The 23,272-nt window shown below is 31.1% G+C and overlaps 4 protein-coding genes across 8 annotated transcripts; 2 read left to right on the top strand and 2 right to left on the bottom strand.

Moving 5' to 3' along the window:
* The first annotated feature begins 3,177 nt into the window (after positions 1-3,177).
* Positions 3,178-12,393, top strand: LOC122574601 (kelch-like protein diablo). 5 transcript variants are annotated; one of them, XM_043742339.1, is made up of 8 exons: positions 3,178-3,434; positions 4,769-4,822; positions 4,907-5,280; positions 5,362-5,677; positions 5,755-6,452; positions 6,799-7,141; positions 7,319-11,845; positions 12,125-12,393. In XM_043742339.1, the coding sequence occupies exons 3-7, from the start codon at positions 4,967-4,969 to the stop codon at positions 7,508-7,510; spliced, it is 1,863 nt and encodes a 620-aa protein (XP_043598274.1). In that variant the 5' UTR covers positions 3,178-3,434; positions 4,769-4,822; positions 4,907-4,966; the 3' UTR covers positions 7,511-11,845; positions 12,125-12,393. The 5 variants fall into 5 exon arrangements, with proteins under 5 accessions (XP_043598274.1, XP_043598272.1, XP_043598273.1 ...); XM_043742337.1 differs by having other exon boundaries at positions 3,178-3,543; XM_043742338.1 differs by having other exon boundaries at positions 3,178-3,543; positions 4,769-4,830.
* On the bottom strand, positions 11,802-19,422 carry LOC122574981 (nuclear pore membrane glycoprotein 210). Its single transcript, XM_043743280.1, has 15 exons — positions 19,411-19,422; positions 19,067-19,293; positions 18,545-18,816; positions 18,100-18,317; positions 17,851-17,991; positions 17,189-17,778; positions 14,323-17,083; positions 13,907-14,242; positions 13,613-13,831; positions 13,273-13,528; positions 12,953-13,194; positions 12,728-12,877; positions 12,525-12,651; positions 12,384-12,440; positions 11,802-12,305 (listed from the first exon to the last, which is right to left on the bottom strand). Exons 1-15 carry the CDS (start codon positions 19,420-19,422, stop codon positions 12,106-12,108), a joined length of 5,808 nt encoding a protein of 1,935 aa, XP_043599215.1. The 3' UTR covers positions 11,802-12,105.
* Positions 19,423-19,794: 372 nt separating this feature from the next.
* Positions 19,795-20,944, bottom strand: LOC122574580 (BLOC-1-related complex subunit 8 homolog). Its single transcript, XM_043742301.1, has 2 exons — positions 20,561-20,944; positions 19,795-20,489 (listed from the first exon to the last, which is right to left on the bottom strand). Exons 1-2 carry the CDS (start codon positions 20,613-20,615, stop codon positions 20,032-20,034), a joined length of 513 nt encoding a protein of 170 aa, XP_043598236.1. The 5' UTR covers positions 20,616-20,944; the 3' UTR covers positions 19,795-20,031.
* Positions 20,945-21,587: 643 nt separating this feature from the next.
* Positions 21,588-23,024, top strand: LOC122574579 (protein canopy 4). The gene is made up of 5 exons (XM_043742300.1): positions 21,588-21,885; positions 21,975-22,101; positions 22,183-22,317; positions 22,391-22,555; positions 22,647-23,024. Exons 1-5 carry the CDS (start codon positions 21,780-21,782, stop codon positions 22,798-22,800), a joined length of 687 nt encoding a protein of 228 aa, XP_043598235.1. The 5' UTR covers positions 21,588-21,779; the 3' UTR covers positions 22,801-23,024.
* The last annotated feature ends 248 nt before the right edge of the window (positions 23,025-23,272 follow it).

Raw genomic sequence — 23,272 nt, 5'->3', positions numbered from 1 at the left:
AAAAATCAATGTTAATCGAGTGGCATTAACGCAGATGACGTATTAACGGAGCAATATTAAAATCCGTGTCTGGGGAGAAGAAGAAAACGAAAGAAAAAGAAGGGAAAAAACGGGGAACGGAGGGACATTAGTCCGGGTCGGGTTCCGAAAAGCTGCAATCGGTTCGAGTTTCTGTAATCGGAGTTAAACGCCCCTCCAGGCAGTGCGTTTAAGTCGAAAAACCGCGGTAACACCGACGATACCTCTTAAACCACTTTAATGACGCATCGACGCATCGCGAATTTAAAATTACACTGACGACTTACTCGGTCCGCGCCGATAAAGATCGTTGCCGATGCAAAAACCGGCCTGACTCGGTCGCGCCGACTGATAAACCGCGATAAAACTCGCGTGTGCCCGTGTAGCAACAGTATCGTAGCGCAGCCTAGTTGTTCGTTCATGCACACCGAGCGCAGTGATTGCTGCGATTTCATTACGGACGAAACGTACGACTGACGATGGATGTCAGCTTGAATCGTGTAACATACAGTGATTCGCGGAAGTACTCGAACGCCAGCATAGAAGAAACGCTTACCATTTTTACGAAAACACGACGTGTTTCCTACTTTCTCCGTACGGGTATAATCTTCAGGAAATAAGAGAAAAACGTTGTATAAAGTCTGACTATAAAAGCTTCGTTACAGAGTTGAAGGCAAATATCGAACGTAGGCTGAATTTACGTTTATCAACGCGTATTCTGCGGCAAGGAATGCGAACGATAGATCGTACTTATACTTAGTTCTAGCGAAATTGTTTAAATGCTTAAACTTTCATTAAAGAATGCTATGTAAACGCGTTGATACACGCTCAACATCGATACAGTGTACAGTATAGACATAAGTACGAGTGAAGTGTTGCGTAAATCGACTATAGATCGTTTGAAACTTTACTAGAGAAGTATAAAAAGAATTCGTAGTGGGAATAGATAGTTACAAATGCGTAGTTACCACGAAGCTTTATTCTCTAAGTTTTATCTATTTCTAGACTTTGTCAGCGTGATAAACTAATCAGAAGAATGGGTCTTCTGAAGTTGTTATACTTACCCTAGGGGAAGAATATAATACTAAAGATCAAACAATTTGTCTAAATGAATGTTTGAAGATATTTCCTTGAGAGTAATAAAATATCTAATACGTTAAGAGGAATTTAACGAAGAGTTCGCAAAGTGGCTGTAGCAATCATCGATAAAGGACTATGAATTCACAGTAGTACGAGTGTATCTTGTGTCAGACGTCTAGCACGGAGCTTATTTCTTCGCTTGAAACGCGCCTTTTTCTTTAAGTTGATCTTAATAAAAACTCAACTTTATATTATATATTCTTATATTTTTTAAACGTCGTTTAAACAATCTACCAAATTCCGGTTAAAAACAATTAATTGCAACTTTTTTGAAAAAAGGAGGAATACAAATTGATGACGTAAAAAGCACGATATTCGATAATTAGAAATATATTACGTGCAGAAAACCGGTAAAATTTTAATTTATATCTCCTTTTATCAACTGATCGAAAGTATCTTAAAGAAACGGAGCAACTGCCGCGATGGAAATTATAATTACGTATATTCAAGCGACACCTGTTCCACAGTCAAGCAAGTAAACCTTGAGCAAGTAGAATCTTTCATTGTGACTAATATATTTATTATACGATATTTCAGTTATTACCAACCTATCAAATACTCAAATATTTTTATCTACCCTTCTGATGTCAACTTCTTTCCTAATAATTCAAATGGTAATTTGGTAAATAATTCTTTCGTAAGCTTCCAAGCAGTTGCTCACTTTTGAAATACATGGGCAACGCGTAACGCGGTATTCGAACGGTATCAAACCGAGAACTAAATCACAAGCAAAAGTCCGTTCGATATATCCTTTCGTCAATAATTCGAATAATTAAACTGGCAATACGGTTTTCCCTGAAACGGGAACAACTCGTCTGGCGCAATAAAACAGGCAGAACTTCCGTGAACGCAGCGTGACTGTGTGCAAGCTGCAGAAATAGCAGGCGCGCGATACGATAAAACGATTAAGCGGATCGTCGTGAGTTCGGATGGCAGGTGCCAATAAAAATCGGTTACGTCTTATTACGGTTGACCTAGATTTTAGCCGACTCACAGGCAACCAGCCCTTGTAATCTTAATAAGGTGATCCACACGGTGTAACGGCGGTATATACGGCCCCATTTGTCCCGTTCGTGATGATTGAATAATCTTGCGGCAGAGAATGAGAGCCGATGTTCTCGGAAGCGGAATATCCATAGACACGCGACCGGCTCTTTCCGCTTTCGCTCCAAGCGCATCGATCGCCGTGCTATTTTATTAAGCAGCGGCTTGATACAGCCGATACGATGCCCGCGAAACACGGCCAGCTTTCACGATTCGCAGCCAAGATACGGTGTTCGAACATTGTTTACCAGATGCGAACACGAAGACAGTGATTGCGCGTTTCGAGATTCGAAGAGAACATCGTGGACCTTGTTCGACGTGTAATCTCTTAACTATATGGTTAATGACATACAGAATGTCTCAGGAAACCAAGTTTGACTACGTTACGAGACAAAGATTGATTTATGGTTATACGACATCGTTAATTGTTAATACTCGATTTCAACATAGACAGAAATAAAAATTTCGATTTATTAATCTGTGACGATCATTTTGCTTTTGCTTCGTCTCAATGAACCAATCGACATTTCATTTTTTTTTTTTTTAATTTAAACGTCTTCGATAACTGAAACATCCTCTATTAATATTATCGACTCGACTCTTTTCTATCTTCTGGTCCTGTTGATTCTGTGATTTCTGTAACTCAACAGGTAAGTGATTTTAAAATTCAAACTAAAAGCTGGTAGTGATTTAATCGCGCAATCTTATTGAATATGTTATAGGTTAATTAACTTCTTAATTTAACTTAATTTCTTAAGATGTTGAATTTTTCGACAGGGAATAAACATTTTTTTCATAAAATCTTCTTTCGTTATTATTAAATTTTGCTTGAGAGCTATACGCGGGAAAGAAGTTTAAATAAAAATGACTACAGTTGTGCCATCTGTTGTTGAGAAGAGAAAGCGTAGATACGGTTACAGCGATTCGAACAGTTCTAACAATACAGTGCTTCTATCTGTTGGTCTTGGACGGAAAGCAAAGGTAGAGTGACACAATTGGCACAACGCGAGCGTAACCCTGGGGATTCGGTTCAGAAACGAAGGAATCGCTATTTGGTGCACTATGCATCATAAGCAAAGATATCAAAATGAATATACCCTTGTGATATCATCCACGGAAATCTGGTGAATCGGATTTTTAACTGGTGTATCGGTTCCGAAGCGCGACGCTGATTCGACATCTAACATCATGCTATTGTTTTAACAGTATCGTGAAAAAACGAAGCTGGAACGGTGATCAAATTTTTGTTTATCGCTTATTAGCTGGGAAACTACCCAAACTATACAGAAATTCGATCGAGTTTCTTAATCGTACGTCAAAAATCTTCGTATCCATCATACAGTGAGTGTCAACGATGTTTTTACTATCACTTTCTCACGCCTACGAGCTGTCCAATTCCTTGAAAACACTTTTACACGATCCGTCGTTAAGATAAATGTGTAAAAGGTGAAAATATCACATAAAACTCGTATCATTTATTCAATATGCAAAAATATATTCGCGTAATTAATACTTTTGATACATTTTCGATTCTTTGTAAATTGTATTGTGAAACTGTATTAACAATGATTTATTTTTGACGTAGGAAAATTCAGTTAATTTAATCTCAACGAAAATCTCATTTTTCATAATGGCAGTAGTGTCTCAGTGTATAAATTAAAAAGATATATTTTTATGTTAGAATGTGTTGTATTATCTGTTTGAATGTCAGTATTATCCATATTATTTTGAAAATTAAGATTGTATTGAAGATTTGATTATTTTTAGAACACGTTTCGTATATAATAACTATTTTTTATATATTTCAAGCAAAATTTCCAACTTTATGTTATGCATATACAGAATCATTTATTTTGCTGACTAAATCTTTTATCTTATATTACATTAATTTATGAGTAACATAGTTTCATTCAAAGTTTAGACAGATAAAGAGATTAGATAAAAGAACTATGTGTTTACTCATCTACTTAACACAAAGAAAACAAGAAAGTTTAACAAAGAGATTTTATTATATATATCACAAAACTTAAATGTATGTATAATTTGCTGTTAAGTTAAAGATAAGTTAATCGTACTATGATCTTGAAAAATTTATGTTTCTTTCTCATAAAGTGACTTCTAATATTTGTGGATATTATTTTAAACATTAATTTCATTATTAGTTGTTACTATATGTTTTTACTGGGGTTATGTTGTTATTTACAAACAGTCATGCAATTACTATGATTACCATAAGAGCATTGCATTATCTACAAATAATCTGTATCGATTTGGAATCTTTATTAATTGATCTTATATCTATATACATATCTTTTTACGATATAAGAGTCTTCTTTTCAGTTCTATTCAGTACCACACAATTCTATTAATTTTTCTACTCGTTCTAAGCTTTTTCAATTTGTTATATAATTCAAAAGTAAAATTTGAGTTTATTAAATTCTGTCAAATTTATATGGAAACAGTTACTATGTATAACTATAAAAAAGAACTTGTTTATAGCATGATCATAGTTGAAAAGCCATAATGACTAATTTACAAACACTTCTTCAATCTTTGGTTTACGTAGGAAAATAGAATTTTAGTCACACGATAGCACCTAAAATTCTTCAATGTATCAAATGTAATTATGTAAAGTCAAATTATTTGGATACTAAAGATCAGTTAAATCGTTCAAACAGATAAGAAACGAATGTTTTGATTTTAGGGATTTGAGAAGATCAGAGGGCCTGGTGCGGGCACGTTCGAGAGCCGTGGTGGTTGGTGAATGGTGTTGCAGATAGACTCGGTGTGGGGTTGGGCGTCACCCCCGCTGCGCCTCCAGCTAGGGGGGTCTAGGGGCGCCTCGGGGAGAGCGACCGCGGGCGCCCCATCCTCACAGAGGATGGGTGAAATGGTCGTAGAACGCGCACCTTCCCCAGCCCGCCTCAGTCACACCTCAGAGAAGCATCCTCGTGCTACACTCACCGAACTCAATGTTCTTCGTCGTCATCGAGAATTGTGCGATGTTGTTCTCAATGTCGGCTCTAGAAAGATATTCGCTCACCGTGTTATTTTATCGGCGTGTAGTCCGTACTTCCGGTAAGATACTATAATCGTAATTAAACATTGAAACTTTTAAAATTTACATTAACTAAATCGTGAAAACTGTATTGTTTGTAGAGCGATGTTTACTGGGGAGCTGGCGGAATCTCGACAAACTGAAGTCACAATACGTGACATAGATGAAATGGCGATGGAACTATTGATAGACTTCTGTTACACTTCTCACATCATCGTCGAGGAAGCGAACGTTCAAACTCTCCTTCCAGCAGCGTGCCTTCTCCAGCTAGCAGAGATTCAAGATATATGTTGCGAGTTTCTCAAACGCCAGTTAGATCCGTCTAATTGTCTAGGTATACGAGCGTTTGCTGATACTCATTCTTGTCGTGAACTTTTACGAATCGCGGACAAGTTTACACAGCACAATTTTCAAGAAGTATGTATTCTTCATTCTCCGAGATGTATCTAATAATCAGATTTATAATAATTGTTTACATTTTTGTTCCTAACTAGGTAATGGAAAGCGAAGAATTTCTTTTATTGCCTGTTGGCCAATTAGTAGATATTATTTCTTCGGACGAGTTAAATGTTCGAACAGAAGAACAGGTATTTAGTGCAGTTATGAACTGGGTCAAATATAATGTCACTGAGAGAAGGCAACATTTGGCGCAAGTTCTTCAACATGTACGACTACCCCTCCTTAGCCCAAAATTTTTAGTTGGAACCGTAGGTTCTGACCTTTTAGTTCGGTCCGATGACGCATGCAGAGACTTGGTAGACGAAGCGAAAAATTACTTACTGCTTCCTCAAGAAAGGCCGCTGATGCAAGGACCTAGAACACGACCCAGAAAACCAACCAGACGCGGTGAAGTTCTATTCGCTGTCGGAGGTTGGTGTTCTGGCGATGCAATCGCTAGCGTGGAAAGATTTGATCCTAACACTGCGGATTGGAAAATGGTGGCGCCAATGAGTAAACGAAGATGTGGTGTCGGGGTAGCTGTACTGAACGATTTGTTGTACGCAGTAGGTGGTCACGACGGACAAAGCTATTTAAATAGCATCGAACGATATGATCCACAAACGAATCAATGGTCCTGTGATGTTGCACCTACCACATCGTGTCGAACTAGCGTAGGTGTTGCGGTATTGGATGGTTTTCTTTACGCGGTAGGTGGGCAGGATGGCGTCCAATGTTTAAATCATGTTGAGAGGTAAATTGTCCTATTTATAAATATTTTATTGCCATATAGTTAAAATCAAATTTTATTCATTCAGAGTCTCTTCACTAATTATACATCACAAGTATAAATAAACTTCGCCTACTTATCATGCATGTTATTCACGTTTTATTGTTAGAGCGCTATCTCTTCCATTCTTTACTTTATAAAACACAATAACAAAGTGAGGAATAACATGACATGATAACTTTGTGATATGATAGAACATTATTTGTAAGCTTTTACTCATTTTATCTACTTTCATGTATCAATATGAAATATACAAATTAATATAATTTTAAAAGGATTCAAAATGAAACAAAGGATTTATTATATACAGGTATGATCCTAAAGAAAATAAATGGTCCAAAGTATCACCAATGACCACTAGAAGGCTTGGGGTAGCTGTTGCTGTGCTAGGCGGTTATTTATATGCCATCGGCGGATCTGATGGCCAGTCGCCTTTAAATACAGTAGAAAGATATGATCCGAGACAAAACAAATGGTCTCAAGTATCACCTATGTCTACAAGACGTAAGCATCTAGGCTGTGCGGTATTTAATAATCTAATTTATGCCGTTGGAGGACGAGATGACTGCATGGAACTCTCAAGTGCGGAACGGTATAACCCTCACACAAATTCTTGGAGTCCAATAGTCGCTATGACATCAAGAAGAAGCGGAGTAAGTTGCCTTAACTTTCACTATTTATTATTTAAAACAGTCATTAACCTGATTTCTTGTAAAAACCTGTTTCACTAAAAATACTTCACTTAAATTTCATAATATTGGATGCAGATAAATTTAAAAATCATACGTTTCTTACTAACAAAAGAATTCATTCACTTATTATATTTTTAGGTGGGTTTAGCAGTAGTGAATGGTTTACTATATGCAGTGGGTGGATTTGATGGAACTGCCTATTTAAAAACAATCGAAGTGTACGATTCAGAACAAAATCAATGGAAACTATGTGGTTGTATGAATTACAGAAGACTCGGTGGAGGTGTGGGAGTAATGCGAGCCCCTCAGACCGAGAACTACATTTGGTAGCTCAGGCCCCCCTCTTCAGCCCAAATGGCTGAAACTCCTTTAACTCCTCTGACACCGATGACTCCTGTTACACCCGTAACTCCTCCCGCCCCTGTGTCGGTTCCTGTTGTTATAACTAATACTAGAAAACGCTACCGCCGATCGATGAGCATTATATAAGTAATACGTACGTTTTATAAGACTTTGCCTTTCTAGAGATGAAGTCATTTTTGTCAGGAACTATTCTATGTTCTTTCATTAGCTTTGTGTAACTTTGTGTAGCTATTCATTTTCACGAGACAATTACTTTGTACTAAGTACGGATGTATATTTTCCTGATGTAGAAATTTTATCCCTTGATAATGTTTATATTGTTGTGATTTAATCATGTTTTTTATATAAGACTTTGTAAAATATTTCTCTTATGTTATTTATACATTCTGTTATGTATTACAAAATACCAATTCCAACTGTTCTAGATTTAAGTACAATACTCTTGTAATTTCTGTTCTATTTTCCTTTTCTTTTTCTTTTATATATATATAAAGCAACTGTGTTTATTGTGAATATTTAAAATACAAAGGAACAGAAAGGCAAAATCTCTTTGAAACATATTCTTGAACACAATATTCACTTCAATGGAATGCTTGCAGCTTCCATGTTTTCAGTGATTGAAAAAAAAAACAGATTTTTAAAGTATATATTGACATCAAAACTTCGTTATGGAGGACTGCTTATGCAGTCACTGAGAAAAAAAAAGAAAAACAAAAATAAAGAGTTAATCAAACAAATTGTTTCTGTCTCGATAGTATACTTTCTACATGTATCGTATTTTTATCAATAAGACTGAAGTGAAACCAAAAGTTTATGTAAAATTAATAAATGAAACGAATGTTTCAGGCTCTAAGAATATTTTTGTTTTAAGATAATGTATAAAACATGCATAAGTTATAACATGATTTCATCATGTACTAAATATTACAATCATTGGATTTACGTTTCTTAATCCTTTTAATATCTCTACAGAAAACAAAGCTTGATAAATTTACGTTTTGTTTGAAGCGATAAAGGAGTACTCTTATTGTACAAAATGGTAATAGGGATCATTATCCAACAATTTCATAATGTAACGTTTGTGATAATAATCTAATAAGAGTCAGTAAATTTGACTGATTGTGAGCAATATTTTACTAACATAACAAAATATTGTTTTGTAATTATTTAAATAGTAAGTTATAAGAAAGCTGTGAAAATTTCTGTCGATTAATTACAAAATTAAAAAGTTTATGAACTTACTAGTTGTGTTACATCTATGAGATTGTTGAAGAGAACAAAGCACATGTGTAGTATAAGAATATGCTGACGATATGATGTAACTATCTTTAAACAACTTGTTACAAAATATCACTATTAGGAACTGTACAGATTCTCGATATTGTATCGTAATGACTTTCTTCAATGGAACAATCAGTTTTAATTAGACGTGAAACGCAAAAACGTTTCTATTTCTTTACAAACACAACAAATTTATGGAATCTATATAGTATATCTATATAAATGAAACAATTATATTGAGTTGGAATAATCCAATTACAGATTTAAAATGGTACAAATTATTGTAATCACTAAACAAAGTTCAAATAAGTGTTCAAAATTACAGATTTAATTTACAAATAGTTAAAACTGTAGTTTCATTATAAGATGTTGCTAAAAATGTTAGTATTTTAGTTGCTTAAATCAAAATTCAATTCAATTTTAAACTCATGTGAGAAACATTTTTACAGAGTGACATTTACATTTCTTTTTACATCAATAAATTTTATTATAACTAATTTCTATTCTCTAATGAGACAATGGAATCTTTGAAGTAAAATTATTTTATTATTTTTTTATATATACATATATACAAAGATTTCATTATATTCTTTGGAAAATATATTAAAAATGTTTTATTTTCTGCCTACTGGTGAATTCTATTACGTGGAGCAGATAATCAAAATGAAAAAGTTTTACACATAATACGGAGTAATTTATGGAAATGCTAAAAATTAGATGATTTTTTTACAAATAAAACATACATTTCAAAAGAACAGATTAAATTTTTGTTTTATATAAGATTTCATATATGTATAATATAAGTTTATAGAAATGATAAGTTTTTAGTGTACTTAATAACTCTGAAAGATGAATTTCTTTTTTAAATCTTGTATAATAAACAAATTTCAGTTTGTATTTTTAATTTGTTTTTATGCTAATGATCTCTTTCTCAATTATACCAAATGTTACCTCCTATCTTCTACAGTGAATAGTCAATTTTCCACCATATTTTATGTTTGCATGGGAATTTTATTCATTTGTGGAAAATGTATATTCTAATCTTGGACCATTAATTTTGTTTTTAAATGCTTGTCATTTAGGCAACTGTAGAGTAATCATATATAAACAAAGAGTTTTCTTAAGGTTTAGTTACAACGGGAACAAGTAAAGTGTACTACAAAGTGTCTTTTTCTAAAACCATTGAGGATATCAAATATTATTTCTTTCAAAATACTTTCTAACACATGGACATGATTCCAGAGATAATTTACCAGAACTAGAACTATTTTATTATATTAAACACACTTCTGTAAAGCATTTTTATACTTTTCTTTTGTATTACAAAAGTAGAACCATAAAATGTTCTACCATTTTCTTACATATTAATGTATTTGTGTGTTATCTAATACAATTACATCCTTTTTCATTAAAATTTTTAATAAAAGATAAGAAAAATATTAGAATGTATAAAATTAAATAAATGTGAACTAAATAAACATATATTTATATATTTTGAAACATAATCAGTGCAAAAATTGGAGATATGTGATATCTTTGATGGTTTTAGAGAAAATAGTCTGATTAATGGATCATGTTACATATTGTTTATATGGAATATAAGAAACTGATTAGAACAATATCATTATACATATGTATGTACATCTTTGGAGTAAATATGAAAAAAGTATAGTACAAAACACTTTATAAAATAATCTTTTCAGTTTTTAAACAAAAGAATGGGGAAGAAAACAGGAGAAAATTAAAAAGATTATGAACATTTTACTGTAAGTAACATTACATGCAATTTCCAATTTCTTTTTATCACTAACATAGAATACTGTGCAATATTATTTAAACTAAGAAAGTTATCTTGCATAATTACTGTAATTGGAATCATACATGAATATATAAAATTTTAGTTCAATATTCAGTCTACACGTACTTTATTTTCTAATTTTATAATGCTTTATTTGTATATGAATACTTTTGTATATACTAAAGATCTGTTCAAACCCTTTAACAAAGAAAATATATCATGAAGATAGAAGAAGAAAAATTCATTTTGGTCAACCCTTTTATCAACTAAAATAAACTTAATTTTAAGAAAAAACATTTTTCCTAACATTCTCATATTTGAATGATATGAAGGTGGAAAAGAAATAGCCCATCATGATAATTTTTTAATAAGTTTAAATAGTATTTAATTATGATTATATCCTACATCATAATAAAATAATAATATGTATTAGATTATCGTATAATGTGCGTAAATTATGCTTTATTAATAATTTCAAGGAGCTATCACATCAAAAATTAACCAAAGCAATAAAAATTAGCAATCAGATTGAGATCATTATCTATCGAGAATATAATTTTTGGCTGAAAATCGAGGAATGTTAACAGGAACATAGAATATGAAAGGAGGTATCGTCATGATGAGATAAGGAGTGATACTCAGTGACGATGTCGAAATTAGAAAATAAATTTTACATTTTCACGCAATTAATTTACATCCTACGCGTATGTATTAAAAGTTGATGCTTTTAACTATTTCCAGGTACAATTTTGATCCAAGTACCGAATATAGTTTGCGAGAAATGAAATATTATTCAAGCAAATATCTCGATCTATTAAATGAAATTTGTAAATCTTTATTCATGTATTTGGTAGATTAAATGGAATATTGGAAAAAAGCTGAGAACTTAAATTGGAAGAAACAATCATAAAAGTTTACAAATTAACCCATTTAATTAGTTTTTTTCGAAATAAAATATTTCATGAACTCCTGAATGTAGAAATACTGTTCACCACGCAGTGGTGAAAAGTGGAATTAATAATTTCTCTATCTGTCCTCGTTGCACAGAAATGTGCGCCTTATCTAAGAACAGACGAGTGCTGCCATTTATTCGTATACACTCAAAGCTTACGTTCCTTCTTTATCTCATAGATAGCACCACATAAATTCCATTAGATCGGAATTAAATTACTTAAAAAATTCTACATATACATATAATAATATATTTCAAATGATATATTACAGTATGTACATTGGCCTACATACGTAGTTATTTAATAGTAAATTACAAAATGTACACTGTTCTATACACATACACACATCTAATAGTAATACACAAAACCATATCATGATCATAAACAACATAAAAAATTAGTTTTTAAATATAAATAAAATATGATAAGTTGTGACAATAAGGCACTATTTTGAAATGTTTTTTTTAGAAACAAATCTAATTAGTATAAGTACACTGTACAACGTATCTTTAAATTGAAACTATTCATTTTTATTGTGTCATATTCAAGGACCTATTTCGTTTACTTGCCGAATAAGGTCCACGAGGATCACCATATACAGGATTAAACGCAGAAAATAATGTAAATCTTGTTGGCGTAACTGGACTCCTTGGAGTTGACATAGTCGTACTATTTAACGGAGATGAACATGGAGTGCTAACCTTTTTTAATTGTGGTGGACATTTATCAGCTACAAAAAGATAAATTGCGGTTAAACAGTTATTTATTATAAATATGAATAGAAATTATGTTAAAATAAAATACATACCAAAAACTGATCTATTCTTTATGTTTAAATCAACATTTGATATTTTATTCTTCCATACTGTAAAACAAAATATAAAGATAAAATTGTAAGAAAATATTTATACGATAAGCTAAAACCAATATGAAATACTAAGAGACTCACTGTAGAAGAATGTAATTACAACAACAGCAAATGTTCCGAATGTATAACGATGGAAGTACATATAATCTACCCAGTGGATCCCAGATAATGGTATGAAATTTTCATATTTTGTTACACGTACAAAAAGCTACAGAAACAAAACTAAATTATTATTTACAATAAATTACGATGTTTGATAAGTTGATGTTTTTTTATCTACTCACGGATATATTTTGCTTTGTAATGTCATTTACAATAACAACTTTTTGACCTTGGATTTCTTCCTGATTATGCATCAAACGCAATTTGTATTGCATTGTAGATTTTGAAATATACTGTCGAGCACTTACAGTCATTCCATCTGGTACATCAATCTATAGAAGTTTATTACAAATGAAATGAATCGTATTTTAAAATTTACTTCAATTTCCATAGAATAATAAACTTACAGTAAGATGATTTAATACAGATTGCAACCCATATATTTCAAGTGTTGCTGTTGGAATGGTTTGAGAATGGGTATTAATAAAAATAATTTCTTTGGCATCAACATAGACAGGAGGGAGATACGTAACTTCTAAAGGCACAGCCTCAATGTCTTTACTTTGTGCACTTATTTGAATACGACTTTCGAGTGTACTAGAAATTATGTTTGGAGAACCCATTGGGATTACATCACAATAATAAAATCCTACAATAAACAATTTCTGTGTAAAGTTAAATAATAGTAAATTTTGTTATATGCAGCAAAACATCAAATTAAACGTACCAGTTGCAATATCAAATCGCGGTTTGACAAGAAACAAGTCTTTTATTCCGATAGATGAAGTTGATGAAACAAATTGTATATTACAGGTATAGGGAAATGAATTTAAAGTAAATAAACTAAATGTTCTACAACCACCTAAGCCTCTAGATAGGATATTGTTTTCTTTGACTTGTTCATCTTTGCTTTTAAGTACAACAGGAACACTAAAAGTTTCAGTTCCAGTAATATTTCGACCTCTTAGTGGGACAATTGATACCTGTATGTACAAAACAATACCATGTACAATCTTCGAAAAAATATTAATGATTAATAATTCCAAATGATTCACTGAATGTAGTACCTTTGCAATAGGTTGAATGTGAACTTCTATTTCACCTTGCATGTGAGTTGCAAGACTATGTTTTACTACTGCATAACCGATATTTTTTGCTCGACCTATTCCTGTAATAGGATCTACGGTTAATATTTCAGGAGCAGAAGATTGCCAATAACCTGGATCACCATCAGAAGATAAAAGTGGCATTGAAAAGCATACTATATCGCCCACTGTTAGCGTAGTCTATAATACATTATAAATTTAAATGGTATATGATTCAAAATTTCTTATTTAACATAAAATAAACATGTAAATTACCTTTGTGGGGAAAACTATATCACCAATCATCATATGTACATAATCAAACATTGCATTAGGATATCTTTCATTGTATGCTTTTACAACAAGGTCTCCATTTTCAATAAATTTTGCAGTAACTACATTTTCGGAACCTTTAGTAAATGATGCGAGATCAATCCGATTTAATATAGTTTTAGCATCAACCTCAGCAGCATGAAACTTTGTTCCAATATTATCATAATATTCAAGAATATAATCCAATTCCATACCCTTGGGTAACATATTTAATTCTTCTCCACTCCGAATTCGTAAGATTGATTTTAAAGACAACATCATATAATGAATAGGCTTGACCTATAAATAAAATAATTAAGATATAAATTTTTTAAACTCCCAATCAAATTCACATCTTAATAATATAATATAAATCTTACTTCAACAATAACAGTTATTGATTGTTTCAAATTATAGGCTTCAGTATTTGTAATAGAAATAACTATTTTTCCAATACTTTCACCAGCTTTTATGATGCCATTTTTATCAATAGTAACGGTTTTAGATGCAACTGTTAAAGCCTGTAAATCCACTGAATCATTTCCATGTACAGTAGACAATACTTTATAAATAGTTGAACCATATTTGTCACGATTTGTTTCTAATTTTAAGACAGAATTTGGGGACATTAGTATCACTGGTGCATCCAAAGGTAGTCCCAAATGCATTAAACGCAATTCCTCAAAAATTTCAACTTTTATAAATGTAGTATATGTTACATCGCCTTTAAAACCAGCTAACATATTAGATGGCATTGTAACATTTAAATAAATAGTTGCTAATCCAGGACTAATTGCTTTGGCTCTCAAAGATACCTCATTTTGGTATCTAATGTTAATTCCAGTACCTTCATACATATTATGCAATGTTATTAAACTAGAATCACTAGATGACCACATAAAAGTTAGTGGTAATTGCATAGAACCTATAATAAGAGGAGTTAAATGTTCTGGGATGCCAAATGCCCAAAGTGGAAACATTGCACCCACTTTTACTCTACTTGTTGGCACAACAATTTTAACACCTTCAAGATACAATACATGTATATCAGCATGATCCTCAGAATAAATAACTTTATTGCCTTTAGCATTAAGACCAATGGCTCTAACAATAATTTTTGTTTGTCCAACTGATTTTCCTTCAAATATACCGTTATAGCCAACATTCAGAATATCATTATCCTGTGTAGAGAATTCAATTTCTGCATTTGATGGACCTCCTGTTGTTTGTACTTGATAAACAGTCCCTACTAGTATTGTTAGATTTTTTGGAAAAACTCTTAAAGGAACAAAGACTTGGATAGTTGCTGATTCACTCTGTATTTCCTTTTCGGCCCCTTTACTGACGAAAATTAATTGAGATTCACCTTCTGCTATTCCATATACCATATACAACAATTGATTATAAGGAGGATTGCCATGCTCACTGGCAGGTAATTGTTTAACTTCTATGTATTCGTTATCAATTTCTGCTCTAAATTCTAAAGCATTCAAAGATGGCAATTTTATAGCATGGCCATTTGTGTCATAAAGTTTCAATGCAGCTACTATGCACTTTCCCTTTTCGATTTTATTCACTGTTTCTATCTCTATTATGGCAAGTTGTTGTATTTCAATCACAACTTCAGCTGGTTTTGAAGGTAAACAAAGATCTATCAATGATAAATGAAGTATTCCAGATTTTTTTGGAGTGAGACTAATTGCTTTTGTTGATTCTATATATCGAACTTCTGCAATATCATCTGAACTTAATACAAATTCGTAATATCCAGAACCCTGATTCACTTGCAAGTAATATTTTGCAGTAGGATCATTTAATACCATTAATTTATCAGGGATAACAGAGGTATCATTGACTAAAACTACTTCTATAGAAGTTTCTATAAGAGGCGTTTCATAGATTTTTCTTTCAGTCTCAATTGCGAATGGCGGCCATTCGGGAATTATTTTTAATTTACTCAATATATATTTTTGATAACCCGTAACTGTAGCTGTTAATATAAGAGTGCCAGAATGTTTTTTAAAAATGACATTTTGATAGTAACTTTTTGGTAAAATAACATTCATATCCGTGATTGTTTCCTCTATAGAACTAGAAGGCATTTCTACAGAACCTACAGTCGAGGGTTTCAAATTCCATTCAATTCGTAAACTCGTAATATTATCGAATGTTCTACCTTCTTCATCTTTTATTATTGTAATAAGCTTCAAATTTTTATCACTGTGTGCCATTATCCTTTCTATATTAAGATTGCTGATAGGACAATTTTTATCCTTAAATTCAGGTTGAAGATAAATATGTCTAGGTTTACCACAAATCACTTTTACTGTTTCAAATGCATATGTACTTTTACAGTTTGGCAGTAGAGGAACATTTGAAATTTTATATGTTACATCCACCTCTCCAAGGGCACGACACATTACTTCAATAACGAATATATCGTGTAATCCATCTGATGAATCTACATGTTCTGTTACATCAACAATTTTTTCCTCAGATATTTCAATTTTTCGCGAATAACTTTGAGGCTTGTTAGACCATGGATGGGGTCCACCTTTAAAAACTATTTTCCTCAATGAACCCACTGTTAATAAAGTTTCCTTGCTACTTGGATGTAATGCTATTAAAGGTTCATAGGCCGACACAGTAACGTTGTCAGTCAAATATTGGCCATTAGCGTTGTATACCACCGTTACTTCGGATGTTCCGATATCTACGCTAGTGACTGCTATAACGGCACATGCAATTCCTACAGGTTCTATGACATTACTATTGTTTTGTATAAAATTACCGTTTGGAATGTATGTCTCAAAATTAATATCTTTACAATCATTGAAAGGAATTTCTTTGGAGTCTGTTCCATTAATTAATCTTCCATATAATGCAATGTGAAGATAAATCTGTTCTCCTACAGCAGCTTCCATGTTATATTCAATTACTTTTACTTTGGAAGGAGGTAATACATACACTTTTGCTGTGTCTTTATTATACTGATTTCTTGTCATAGCAACATTTATTTCTGTTACACCTGCTGTTAAAATTCTCATTCCTCCATTTTGAGAAATTGTTGCTATAGAAGGATGTTTGCTTGACCATACGTATGATCCATCTCCTCCACTTGCGTTTAGTACAGTGTCATACCTATAATAATAAAATAAAATTTCATATATTAAATTTAATAAAAATATTATTATTAACGAAAAAGAATGATGTATTACATATAATAATGGTAATATAAATGACAACCTTGATTTAGCCTTAGAATCCCATGGAACTGCCAATACCTTAGGTTGTATAGTAACTGGAGTATGAATCAAAAGCTCAGCTCTTGTAGTAGGACGTGAAGCAATAAACACCTTTTTACCATGTTTATCAATTATACCATTGAGGGTAGCTTCAACAGTCATTGTTCCACATGTGATAGGCACACCAACAATATAAGTGCCATTTTGTGTTATCATCTTTGGTTCAAAGTAGTGTTCATCTAATTTCACTGATACTTCAACACCTTCTCCAATGTGAAATTTATGATCTTTATTATCATATAATTCAACAACAATTTCGTGAGTATGACCAAGTACTAAACCCCAATTTCTATTGGGTAAAACAGCAAGCATTATATACGCTACATCATTTACATTAACTGTAGCAGATGGTAAAATAACGGGATATTCATCACGTACATTTTTATCATGTAAGAATATTTTGGTACGTCCTAGAGATTTAGCATATGCAAAATCACGATCGTTATCAATTTCTAATATATTAGGATTTTCTGCTTCTAAGTAGTATTGGCTAGATGGTAAAGTTATTTCTTCCAAACGACCTTGACGAGCCTATAAATATATTAATAATTCAATCAACATTAATATGCAAAATATGTCATGCGTAATAATAGTGATACTTACTTGCATTATTTTATATTTAAAACTATCATATACCATAACTGTTGTGTCTGATGGAATGATAATTAGATTGGCTATTACAATTAATTCAACTTCTATTGGTGGAACATGTTTATATTCTGGATAAGTTAATTTCACAGAAACCTGCAATGAAAAATGTTTTCTCCTCTTTATATATTTTATTTATAATTAAATATTTTATTTCATTTGAAAGTACAACAATATTTACGTCTGTATAGAATGCATTGATACCTTTGCTGTGCCAGTTTTTATTCCTTCTAGCAGTACGATATGTCCCTTTTTACCAATTACATCTAATGCGGCAATTGTTGGTGGAGTTTCATAATGTGATTCTTGATAAGTCATAAATCTTAAAATATCATTTGGTGCCTTAGAATCTGACATATGCTTATCAGCATTGTCTATGCTCCAAAGAAATTCGACACCAGCAAGAGTAGTAAATTCATTTCCTATAAAAGCATATCATATTATAATCAAAATTTATGCATGTTTTAAAAGCTTACAAACTTTAAAATAATAACTTTAAAGGAATGTTCAGACGATCAGTAGTGTATATAGAAGACCCTTTAGATGCTCAATATATATTATTAATACAATGCTGGAAACCTTAAATATTGACAAATATAAATGCTCTTTTATATAATGCAATATATAAGGTTTTATCAAATATCTTTACCTTGTTCATCGTATGCTCTAACTTCAAATGCTTCTGGTGCTTCCTCTATATATAATTCTCTGGTAGTTGTCACAAGATTTAAAGAAAATATCACATCTACTATAACATCACATCTTAAAAATTGCCCATTATTAACATCTTCTGCTAATACTATTGCAGTATTTCTGTTGGACTCTCTCGTTATTGTTTGAATCAATATAGCAGAAGAACAAGTTCTCTCAACATTTTCATTTATGGGAATTAGTTGAATAATATCTAATCGTGATGTTGACCTATTGATAAATGTATTTTTAATTTTAAATATAAAACCATAACAAGGTGTATCGAAAATCATAGTACAATCAGAGAGAGATAGAGAGAGTGGGAGAGTGAAAAGTTCATGAAAAAAATTACTCTTGAACAAATAATAAAATATTAAACATATGAATGAAAAATTGAAAAGATTTAAGTTTTAATACTAAAAATTGCAACTAAATAAATAACAAATTAATAAAACTAGGTTGTAAAAGAAATAGTAGTTACCATTTATAACAAGCACCATCAGTAACTTCAAGTGTAAAATTTACAGCAAAATCATTAAATACTGGCAATAAAACTCTGGGAACATTTAATCTGTGTACTAAGGCATCCGATGTTACACAAAATAAAACAAAGAGTACCGAGAAAAACATTTTTAAGGGTTCTATAAAGTCAAGTATAATTTCTTCACGTGTATTTAACGGTAAGGAATCTACTGAACTTGGCGGTCTCTAAATAGCTTTCAAACCAGATTACATACTTCGATACTGATCGATAACTATCGATACTTTCAGTCGATATTTAAATTATATTTAATTTTTATTATAAAAAGGAAAACAAATTTATACATTGTATTGCATCTCTAATATTTCTTACATATCCATTGCTGGTTAAAGAAAAATATTATTTATTTAACTTCCTTTGATTTTTAATTTATTCAACTTTACTTAATTTTCAAGAATCACGACCAATCAGAAAGATTTGTAGTAGCTGCTACATGGAAAAATGCCAGAAAGTCACAACGGTACTGCGCATCTGAGTGCGCAGAATTATTTTCCCGCGTAGAGTCAACGAATAATAGAATAGTGCGAAGAGGAAAGTCATTTCAATAAGCGTTTCCGTCAGAAGTTTTCGAAAAGAGCGAGACTATGTAAATATAAGTATGTAAATATCGTTGAAATTTATTATATTTCCTTATGTATATTTTTGTATATATATTTTCATAAGCCTCGAGCAGCTTTAGTAACATTGAACTAGGCTGTAAATATAAAAAGAAACATTGAAATATTAAGCTTCTCAAAACATAAGAACAATAATTTATTTCACTCTCATTATACATTTTTTACATAATCTTTTAACTATAAACAAGTTATTCGTCTATAGTTAAAATCAATTATTATTTACAATATCCACATTTATATCTCTTGATAATATTATATTTCAATACATTAAATTGTCAGTTGTGAAGTTCAATTTGTTTTTTGAACCTCAGTAGAATATCTGGCATGATTCATCATAGACTCTACCCTATTGGCAGTTTCTCTTACAACATCAGATATTTCATCTGGTAAATGATCTAAGGTAGGAATGTGTGCAGATAGTCTTTTGTATACAGAATCTCTATTTCCATCTTTCTTGTGCCTACGCTGTTCTTCATACTTTAATTGTTGTTTGAAAAATATAGCGTTCTTGATAAATTCTAAAGTGTTCTCAAAACTCTTCCCAGCACCATGCATTGTCTTAATAGCGCTTACAGCATACTCTACATCATAACACCTGCCTAAAAGTTGCTGTTGAAGTGTAAGCACTTCTACTCGTTTATCCACCATAGGAGGCAATGCCTTCCTTACATGTTCCTGAAGTCTATAAAATGCAAGTGATGGTTCATTTGCAACTATATGCATGTTTTCAGATATACGTTCAGTTGCTAAAATGTTAAAAAATGAGATTAATGATAATGTAAACGTATTCGGTGATAGAAGTACACAGAATCCTAACCTTTTTTAACCTTCGTCTCTAATTCTTGATCTGGTTGATATATTTTTGCAGTCATCGTATAAATATTGCAAATATTGTATAAATAATAAGTTACTAAGAATTTGTAAGTTATAAATATACAAAATTCCAAAATTAAATCAATTTAGTCAATGAAAAATTCTGTTTTGCTGTTTTATGATATACTGAGAATATTCGACACAATTTCTTTACTGTTATTAATGTATGATATATAATATTACAAATAAATTAATTAAATTTTCCGTATCAATGAAATTTTTGTATACATTCAACAAAACATTAGTTTGTTTTCACCGCCATTTTATTAAACACTCGTTGCCGGAAATTAACTGCTAACAAAACTGTTTTCTTTTGACGAAATGTAATATCTGGTAATATAGAAATGTATACTGTTGGTACTGCTCTCAAATATATATAAGTTGAATTTGGCTTTGTTGGCGTTATGTTTAATGATTATAGATATGTAGATTAGAAAATTTAGAATACTCAATTCATCCATAGCACGAAACATATCTATATATTGTTCAAGTATACGATGCGGCTAATATAGCTAGGAGGAAGTTAAAACTTGAAAAACAACATTATTTGAAAATTTGTATCATTCTTCAGATAATAGATCTGTATAGTAGATATTTAGAGAAAGTAAGAAAATTTTTGATTGATGGGATAAAACTTGATTTATGATTGAACGAAGATTTAGGAAGAAAATCTCAAAGATATCAAAGATCTCTGTAAGAGTATAGACATAAAAAAAGAAAGAGAAATTTTTCAAATTAATATTTTTATATATTTTAAATAATAAACATTTTGAGCCATTTGTTTTTTAAATAAAAGCTATGTTTGCATCTTAATACTTAAACATCTTTAATTTTTTGCGCACTTTATCTTATAGAATGGCTCAGTGCTCCATGGGCACCAACTCATGTGAAAAAGCCCTTAAGAAACTACTGAATAATAATCTTAAAATGTTTATGATGTCCAAGCTTCCATAATTATAAATGCAATCATTATTCCCGGTTCTTTCATGTACGACATATAAAAATTGTAGATATATCTGATATAATGTTAATAAAAGGAAATACAAATATGAGTAAATGTGAGCTAGAAGTACCATAGATGTGAATGAATAATTCGAATCATTCCATAATCATACAGTTCCTCTAAATGATTAACATAGTTTTGTGAACTTACAATTGTTATAATGTACATTCTAACGCAAATATTTTTGACACATTTATTATTTTGGTATCTTGTAATTGGTGGTCCGGAAGAGGAACAAGGTGTTAAATATGCAAATAAATGCGAAGGTAACTACATATATACATACGTGCAGTGTACATTGATAAATTTTTATAAATGTACACAGAAAGCAATACATATCACTGTTTTGTTATAGTTTGCAAAGTTGTGGCTATCGAATTAGAAGCTAAATTAGATGAAACCGGTAAAACGCACGATGTACTTGAAATTGGATATTCTGTTGATGATGTTTCACCCAAGAGGAAAAAGGAATACAAAAAATCGTAAATATTAAATATATTTTAAAAAGCGCAGTATTCTATGTGTTCGTAAATTCTAGTTTACATTGGTTTTATTATGTTTAGAGAATTACGTTTAGTAGAAAGTATGGAAAATCTGTGTGAACGTATATTGGAATATAATATTCACAAGGAACGTACAGATAGTACACGATTCGCCAAGGGAATGAGTCAAACATTTAAAACACTTCATGGACTTGCGTAAGCTATAATTTAAAAACAAGGAGTTCGAACTTAAAGTACCATTAGAAATAATTATATTATATTTACATAGGCATAAAGGTGTCAAAGTTGATCTAGGAATCCCATATGAATTATGGGATAAACCATCTGTTGAAATTACTACTTTAAAATCACAATGTGAAGATTTAGTTGAAAATCACGAGTCTGATATTGAAGACTGGTACCATAACTATCAAGGAAAAGTTCCATTAACTAGGTACTAATTTATTATTATTAGTTATATTTTATATTTAGGTTTTATTTATTGAGTTTAATTCCATTACATAATATGATTTTCATCCTATTAGGTATTTGTGTTCAGAAAGAGTATTAAAGGATGATGATGATTCTTGTCTGAAAGAGAAAGGTGATACTAGTGGTGAAGTTAAAAAGAAAAAGAAAAAGAAGATGCAAGTTGCAAAAGTTGAAAACAAAGAAAATGATGTGAAAGAAGAACTATAAACTATTCCAAAAAATTATTATCATCATTATTATTGTTATTGTTATTACTATAATTCATGAGTGAAACACTTTTAATTCACAATAGAAAAATTAATGGCAACATATAAAAAAGATAAAGTGACTTAGAAAATGCAAGTAGAATAATATTATGTAATAATATTTTTTAAAGCCAGCTTTTTCTATTAAAAATTTTAATATCATCTTTTTATACTTGATATATAGATAATATAAATAGTGCCCTATGATTGCCATAATTATTATGTTAATATACTTACCTTTTAATTAAATAAACAATTTTACATTTAGTAAAAATCATGGATATTTAATTTAAGTTATTATAGTATTAACTTGAAGGTAGCTACATAAAAATAAGATATATTTCAAACACATATTATATTTTTTATTTCATTTTAATGAATATGTCATTTTACATTTCATTTTTTCTGATCTTTATAAATTTGAAAGAATATAA

Source organism: Bombus pyrosoma, linkage group LG14 (assembly GCF_014825855.1).
Source record: "Bombus pyrosoma isolate SC7728 linkage group LG14, ASM1482585v1, whole genome shotgun sequence".
Classification (NCBI taxonomy): domain Eukaryota; kingdom Metazoa; phylum Arthropoda; class Insecta; order Hymenoptera; family Apidae; genus Bombus; species Bombus pyrosoma.
The sequence above is the reverse complement of the archived record's forward strand: the minus strand, read 5'-3'. Positions and strand labels throughout refer to the sequence as shown.